We start from the raw sequence: 8,883 nt of genomic DNA on the forward strand, positions 1-8,883 counted from the left end.
ACTGTAATGGTATCAGGAATGACAAACATGTCATTTAGGGTTTTTTCCTTTATTACCAACAACAAATAGCAATAATATCCCCGCCAGTATAACAGGTCATAATCAACTTCAATACATCCACTAGATATCAACAGCAGAATATATGTTCGTAGCTGAAAAATAGCATTCAAAGACAAAGAAAGCGGAACTGAGAGATTCCGTTCACGTATCGAATATTAGTCTTGGCAATGAAATATCCGGTGATCTTCACGGCGACAGCGACATAAATAGATGTTATGTCAGTAAAGGTACATAAATACATGTCTCCTTTATAAAAGTTTATTACGCATGAACAGGAAATATTCATTTGATAAAAAAGTAAACATAATGCGATCATTTGGTATGGCTGTCAATTTATGTAAAATATTTCAAATTGATATCGGCATGAGACTTAGGGTAAGCACGTAGGCCAGGGTCAATGTCAGATCGGTCTCTAAATTTATTACACATTGTCCAAATAAACTGAAGTTTCATTTGATTAACGGCAATAGAAATAATGTATAATATTTCCAATGGTTCTGACTGTTTTCACATTATCCTAGTTTAAAGCAGTGATGAATATCGAACATGTCAAAGACTGTTTTCTAGATGGCTAGAACCCTTTGGACTAGCGATTTCATTAATAGTTTCAAAGTGTTTTGGGGTTACTCCTTACATTACCGAATAACAAAATTTATATTTTGATGATCTAAAATGATAATAATAAAGTTAAATCCGATGCAACATTTTTATTAATTTCATTCAACGAAAAGAAAGTTTCGGAGGAAAAAACAAATTAAGACAAAATGGTTTTACCGCAAATCTATATTACAGGTGTGATATGAGTCAGCTGCCATGAAGTGCATACTGTTGACAAGCAGACTTGGCTTGATTAGACATTCATGTCTCTTTAATCGTACAAACCTAGTCAGACAAACCCAGGCAGCATATGCAACTAAGCTAAAGCGGTAAGATTTGAGTGAAACATGACTACAACAAATTGTATTTTGCCAAATCTTTTCAGCATCCACAACACCAGCAACTATATCTATCACTGTGTGTTATTACACAGCATTTTAGTTAATAGCGTTGATATTAAGAGTTCAACTTAAGGTAATGTTGCAACTATGAAGATTCATAGAAACCTAACATGGCAATTTTTTTTTTCAGAATCACTTTTAAATTGGGAAATGAATCCAAAATATGAATTAATAATATCAATCATTATTGATTATTTAAGAATCCCATTAAGTCAAAGGAAAAAGTGTAGTGACATGTTATAAAATCTTGTTTCAGACACAAGTCTGTGAATATTTTGCACTGTTTCAAACATTTTTGAATATTTCGCATTGTTTCAAACCAGAGTTTGTGTGTATTTTGCATTGTTTCAGTCATGAGTTTGTGAATATTACGCATTATGACACTCTAGGGATAGGCAGAGATGCCACAACAAAGGAAATTAAGGAAGCTTTCATCACTTTGTCGAAAAAGGTACATCACACATTGATAAATTTTTAAGAATCCGAAAATCGATAGTATGATTTTACTGACTGTATTTTAGGTCTCTAATTGATGAGACTCCTCAAAATTTTGGAAATGCTACAAAATTACTGAACTACTTTGTCCATTTAGTGTATAAAGACTATTATAACTTTTATGAGATATGTCTGCATAAGTTCTCATCATAGAATTTAAAATATAGTGGGATTTACAGGTCTGACAAAGGATTGTTCAATTATCATTACATCAATTTTAATTATTCCCTTTTTACTGTAATGCTGGTTAAATGTGAATTTATCTTAATTCTCTTTCAGCATCATCCTGACGTAAACAAAGAAGACTCTACAGCTACAGCAAGAATTTCTGCCATAAATGATGCCTACTCATGTCTAACTGATGAAAAACTTCGTAAAATATATGACACAGTCACATTTGGGTCTACATTTAAGGAACATGATTATTATGTGCCTGAAAGACACCCTGGTGAAAATGATGAAACTTACAAATCAAGATTTCAAAATGAACATGCTGTAGCCTGGTATGTGTATAATTTTGAACATAATTTACTATATGAACATGATATTTAAAAGCACAATGTTATGATAATACAAGTAAACAAAAAATATTTCAAAACAGGTTCAAGATTCAAGTGATTTATGATTGAATGAACAGGAATTTCAACTTTTCAATGCCAAACAGCTTGATCCTCAATTTATTACTGTTTTCAGCAATGATTGAATCTATATGGTTTAGTGTGGTTGGCAAAAAATATTTGGTGAATGACAGTCCCCTATCAAATGTGAAAATATATGCCAAAATGCACTGCAATTAAATCCATGTCCAAAGTTAGAAATTCCAGTGACTATTAGAATAGGAAATAGACCCCAAACAAACTTTTCCTTTGGTGTCGGTCGAAAGCCTAATGTAGGTCAGAGTGAGCTACTTTAGTACATGACACACTTAAGTTAACATATACCCAAAGAATGAAGTGTCAGTGACAAGTAGTGTAAGAGGTAGTGGAAACACAAACAGGCACATGCAAAACTAAAGTCCTTACTCAGGTTCCTGGTGAGAAAAGTATAAAGTGACAACAATATCATCTTTTTTTTTTTTTTTGAAAGTGCATGATGAATTTAGTTAGGCATCACTTGCATTGGTTTACATAAAACTGAAGAATTAAGTTAATGAGCTGTTAGAGTGAGCAGCGCATCATGTTGATTGAATTAAAACCATCTAATTTATCAATATACGTTTATTGTGGTCATTTTTAGGTGTCACTCATTTGACTTTCATTGTGCACGTATGTTAATTTTGGATGCCTGCAGTACAGGGTTGAGTTCAAACGTTATAGTGCAGTGGTATTGGTAGCTTTAGATCAAGGTGAAGGTCAAAGGTAAAACTGCTGACATAATACTATTATTCCTGTCTACAAAGGCCAGTCAGTGGAGCACCTAAAGAGGTCTTTACAGACAGAAGTTCAATTGCTATCAATTGTATTTGCATAGCACAGAAACAGGCAGCCTTTATAGATAGCTGACCTTATATTATATATAAAGGTGGCCTTCATGTAGATTAGACAGTATTTTGTAGCAACATGTACTTACAAACTTACAGGAATATGCGTTTGATGTTACAAATATGTTTTCTCTCTTAACAGGTATTTACACACTTTGAGGGATAGGACTCCAAATACACAATATGCAAGGAAAATATTTTACAGAGATGTAAAAATTCTTGCAGCCATTATGATTGGTCTCCATATCTTATTCCTGTAAGTATGTTTTGATATGGAGAAATCATCAGGAATGTGAATTATTATAATGGTTTTAGCTGTCTAAAGGACTGTTGAGTTTAAGGTGTGATGCAGTGTTCTTTATTTCTCTGGGCACTTTTTTCTTTAAATGCTACAAGTTCAGAACTGCAATGTAGATTTTGATACAGTGGTGAAATTTTGTATGAATTTGGTGCATAAGTGGTCTTAAGGGAATCAATTTTGTGTGAAAAGAGGCTATGCCCGCCTTTGGAACTGAAAACTTGCTTCAATTAAGGAAATAGAGGGGATCATTAAGATTTCTCCTGTGTACAGATATAGAGCTTTAAGTAATTTTCTTCAATATCATCAATAATGTACGAGGGGTAATTTCACATTATTGAGGGTGCAGTTTTACTGGGGGCAAATCGATGGGCCATTAGATATCAAATGTGGTAGATTCTAAAACAATGACATGAAGTTGTGTTTTCCTGAATGTCTGTTTTATTCAAATTTATTTGCAAGAGTTACTGACCTTTGTTGTTTTCATAATGTTAATATCATGTGGATCAAACTTGATCACTATGGCACGATGTTATATGTTTTCCTACACAACAGTTTGACAATTGTTGAAGGAGTTATTGCCCTTTTTAGGCATTAATGATTTGTATCTCCTTCATCAGTTTTTCACTGTTTTCTCTAAAACTTGACAGGTTTTTATATTTATTACTTCAAATTGTGTTTTCCTTATAAAATCTAGTATGCAAGTTTACTCATTACATCTCAAACTAATGTAATTACATAAATGAAACAAAATACATCTAGGGCTATTGTTCCATCTCATCTCCAGTAACCTTGCTTGGCAGGAGACACATCCGTGTATTGTTTGGAAGAATTATGCCCTTTTATGTAACAAATTTGTCTAAACTTTGCTTTCTTTTTTTAAATGGAATCCTGTAATAATCATAATGTAATCAATATTTATTTTGTTATGTTGATATCTCTCCTAAGTATATGGTACCCACTTCACAGAACTATGCTCCGGTATGTTAAACAATTCTTTGTCAGCTGAATATGTATATTTGTTGTAATTGATAATCTTGGCAAAGCAGATGGGGTGTACTTGCCAGCCACATGGTGACAGCCCTTGTTGTAAGCTTGAATCTATCTGTATTAACTAGTGTGATAACTAAGAAGATGTGATTTTTTTATTTCAGTTTATCTTCCTTTGATGACGACCCAAATTTACGTAAAAGGGCCTATAGAAATGCGTATGATGACTACATAATGGGACGAACTTCAGAGTAAGTACCCTCATATGTTTAATGTAGAATACTAAAATACCATTTGACAACTATAGTTTGAGGACAATACCAAAATACTAGCATACAGCAATTATAAAATTGGGGACAGTACCAACATTATACAACAGTTATAGCATGGGGACAGTACCAACATTATACAACAGTTATAGCATGGGGACAGTACTAACATATTACTATACAACAATTATAGAATGGGGACAGTACCAACATATTACTATACAACAATTATAGAATGGGGACAGTACCGACATTATACAACAGTTATAGCATGGGGACAGTACCAACATTATACAACAATTATAGAATGGGGACAGTACCGACATATTACTATACAACAATTATAGAATGGGGACAGTACCAACATATTACTATACAACAATTATAGGATGGGGACAGTTCCAACATATTACTATACAACAATTATAGAATGGGGACAGTACCAACATATTACTATACAACAATTATAGAATGGGGACAGTTCCAACATATTACTATACAACAATTATAGAATGGGGACAGTACCGACATATTACTATACAACAATTATAGAATGGGGACAGTACCAACATTATTATACAACAATTATAGCATGGGGACAGTATCAAAATACAATTGTATACTTATCATGCCTACACTCTTGTCCATGATCCTATAGAAATTGTAGAAAAAACCTTGTGTAATAAAATGGTTTTGATAGGAATTGTTTTAGTGAGAAGTTTGAACATTGAAATATCAAATTTAATGTATACCATATAAGCTTAGTATGTTATGATATTTTCTAGTTTTATGTCCTATCAAATTTCAACAGGTAAATGTTTTAATTAGAAAGCTATCTGTATAATAGTGAAAGTTATGTAATGTAAAAGTGAGAAAAATTCTTGGAATTTGGCCAACCTTAAAAACCTAGCCCTGGTTGTTCATGTTAGAGATAATCAGTGGTTTGTGAACATTTTCAAATATGAATCGGACAAAATTGAGAACAAGTAAGATTTTCTATACCTTTTTGTATAATTTTTTATAACAAAAAAAAAAAAAACACAAAATCAAAACAGCAATACATTTCATAAATTAGCTTTTTCCTAGGATATTGATCTGAAATAACACTTAAGAGAGGTGTTCCCACATCTGGTTAGAAAGATCATAAATATTTTAGTGTATAATTCATGCAGTATATACATGTATCAACTGCTATCATAATTTCTTTTATGCTTTATGAGGTAGTTCTATTTGTCTTCATAATATTTTGATAATTTACCATTATATATAGAAGAGTGAAGTGGAAACCCATTAAGATTCATGTACACTCTATTTTTTTTATTTGCAGATCAGCAGACAGTCAGTACATCAATGAATACTTTAAGGAACAGTATAAGGAAAAATGAACTCCAGAGAAACTCTAAACCTAGTAAAATTGTTATTTCTTGTAGGATATCTATGCGTCAATGAGTCCATGTCTGGTAATAAGCCTACCTAAATCAAGCTGCACAGAAGAATTAGTGATCAGTGGTATTTCAGTCCATCCTCGCAGTGAGAGGTTGTATCGGCTGTATGGGCTTATTGTCCTGTAATAAGCCCACATCCGGACTTTGAGTGAGAGGTTATGTGTTAGCTGTATGGGCTTATTGTCCTGTAATAAGCCCACACCCGGACTTTGAGTGAGAGGTTATGTGTTAGCTGTATGGGCTTATTGTCCTGTAATAAGCCCACACCCTGACTTTGAGTGAGAGGTTATGTGTTAGCTGTATGGGCTTATTGTCCTGTAATAAGCCCACACCCGGACTTTGAGTGAGAGGTTATGTGTTAGCTGTATGGACCTGTAATAAGCCCACACCCTGACTTTGATGTGAGAGGTTATGTGTTAGTGAGAGGTTATGTGTTAGCTGACTTATTGTCCTGTAATAAGCCCACACCCTGACTTTGAGTGAGAGGTTATGTGTTAGCTGTATGGACTTATTGTCCTGTAATAAGCCCACACCCTGACTTTGAGTGAGAGGTTATGTGTTAGTGGTATGGACTTATAGTCCTGTAATAAGCCCACATCCTGACTTTGAGCGAAAGGTTATATGTTAGCTATCTGGGCTTACTACAGAATAGTTATATGTACCTCCTTTTTTTGAAATATGAAGATTTGGTTTTCTGTATACTGAAGACATTGCTGTGTCCTTTTTTTCATTTAACTATCTATTGTAAGTTATCATCTACTTTTACCATTCGATGATATTCTGAAGAGGACTGAATTCAGCATTTTGAAGGAAACGAAATGAATATTCAAGAGATCACTTGGTTTTTGTAGCATTGTTTTTGAAAAATATATTGTTCTGTTGATATCAAAACGTATAATCTAAGATCAATCAGCTATCTTAAGATCAATGTAAAACAGTAACTGAAGTGTACTCTGAATAAATCTTTAAGCGGTTTAGGAAAAGTGTATACTTTGTACTTCAATTATCAGTTTGCACATCAACAGGACATTCTATTATCTAAATCAAGAGAATGTATAAACAGGAAAATAGTATTTTGATTCAATTAAACACCATCTCCAGTTCAAATAGATTTATCTTAATTATTTTATAAAGACAATGTTAAAAATAAGAAGATAAACTGAAAAAACTGCTAATACCAGGTAGACCTTTACAGTCACTAGGATGGTTTCAAGTATATCTGTGATGGCCAAGTAAACAAGACCACTGTTTAAAATTATTGAGAAAATAATTATATATCCTGATTGTTAATGAGAGGGGCCTTCACAGGCACTTTTACATTACAGTGTTTTTATATGTTGTAAGAAGTTTTCAATAAATAAGCACTCTATGTTAGTCTACATCCAGAAGGTCATTATAATTGAATTGATGCAAAAGAAAACAGAGGATGAAAGAAGAAAGACGTTTGCAGTATAGATATTGTAGGCCTTAATTGTAATATTATTTTTATTGAAATTTTGAAATTAATGCAATAAACAATTTTTAATGGTATTTTTTTTTTATAAAGGATTTGAAATATTTTGATCTGTATCATGTATATTTGATATGAAGAATGTAATCAATGTATACCATTGTTGCATGTTACTTACAAATTATATACGTAAGTTATTATCATTTAAATTGAGATGAATATTGACATTAATGATGTGTGTGTGGAAATATTTGTCATGTAGTTAATGGATTGTGTGCTAATCTATGAAATGATCTTGATCATACCTTTTGTATCGCCATCTTTCATGGAAATAGTGAAATAAAGAGTAAGCCATTGAATATCAAATTAACTGTGTCATATTAACAAAAGTCAAGCATCTTTAATAGCTCACCTGCATAAAGCAGATCTTTACACCTGGAGAGGAAGGAGAGGGTTCGAGGCCTATGTGGAACAGTCACAAAGTACTGGCCGCAGGTTAGTGGTTTTTCTCCGCCACCCAAACCTGGCACGTCCTTAAATGACACCTGGTTGTTGATAGTACATAAGGCAACAATACATATGACAGTTAAGGTAATTCTAACTTAAATGTAAAACACACCAAGATCCTTCCATTCATGAAAAGCATTTGATTCTACCATATCCGAGTGTTGAGAAGATTTTTTAAATTTGAGCCCATGTAATTCAGAAGTTTGGTTCATCTTTACCCTAGGAAGTTTTCTGCAAATTTTCACTGAAATTGGTTGAGGCGTTTTTGAGAAGAAGTCTAAAATGTAAAGAAAAAAGACAAAAACAAAAGACGAAGGACAAAGAGTGATTCCAATAAAATAAATATTATTACATCATCCCCTGCTATCAAAATAGCGTCCTTGTCAAAAAGCTTATACATGAATAATCAATTTTTATCATTCACCATGAAAACCAGTTACTTATATACATTACAAGGTGTAAAAATTCATGCAGTACGATGGATTCTCAGTAAGATCAATGTACAAACCTATCATGAAACATAATTAGAAACAAGATAACATGATATAACTCAACAGGAAATGGAATCAACCATAAGTTAAATATCCATTACAAATGATTCTGGTGATGGAAAAAGAAATCAAACAGTCCAGCATTGGTTTTCCATTAATCCACAATTGCATGTGCACTTTGGAGTCCTCCCAATTCTCCACTGTGGTAGCTCTTGTGATCCGTGTTGTTCGTCTGGGAACTGACACTGGATGAGATGACAGTACGTAAATTACTCCTGTGCAATGTTCTAGTTTTTTCCTTATGTCGATTCTGATTCCACCATAACTACGGGAATGTTGGGATAGTGTTCCTTGGCCAGAAGTAGGAATCTGCCTCCCAAATATCTTACAAATTGTGTTT

General features: G+C 33.1%; 1 protein-coding gene across 1 annotated transcript; it reads left to right on the forward strand.

Annotated features, from left to right (window-relative positions):
- Positions 1-225: 225 nt before the first annotated feature.
- On the forward strand, positions 226-6,401 carry LOC132562639 (dnaJ homolog subfamily B member 9-like). Its single transcript, XM_060227393.1, has 7 exons — positions 226-287; positions 853-986; positions 1,410-1,509; positions 1,833-2,056; positions 3,176-3,289; positions 4,486-4,572; positions 5,918-6,401. Exons 2-7 carry the CDS (start codon positions 874-876, stop codon positions 5,973-5,975), a joined length of 696 nt encoding a protein of 231 aa, XP_060083376.1. The 5' UTR covers positions 226-287; positions 853-873; the 3' UTR covers positions 5,976-6,401.
- Positions 6,402-8,883: the final 2,482 nt, after the last annotated feature.

The sequence above is a fragment of the Ylistrum balloti genome, unplaced genomic scaffold (genome assembly GCF_031769215.1).
Source record: "Ylistrum balloti isolate Yb309-2 unplaced genomic scaffold, AGI_CSIRO_Ybal_v1 Utg371468, whole genome shotgun sequence".
In the NCBI taxonomy this organism is placed as follows: domain Eukaryota; kingdom Metazoa; phylum Mollusca; class Bivalvia; order Pectinida; family Pectinidae; genus Ylistrum; species Ylistrum balloti.

Coding starts and splice junctions, on each gene's coding strand:
- LOC132562639 (XM_060227393.1), top strand. CDS start 874: ATGAAGTGCATACTGTTGACAAGCAGACTTGGCTTGATTAGACATTCA. Junction 1,510..1,832: donor TCATCACTTTGTCGAAAAAG/GTACATCACACA, acceptor ATTCTCTTTCAG/CATCATCCTGACGTAAACAA. Junction 4,573..5,917: donor ATAATGGGACGAACTTCAGA/GTAAGTACCCTC, acceptor TTTTATTTGCAG/ATCAGCAGACAGTCAGTACA.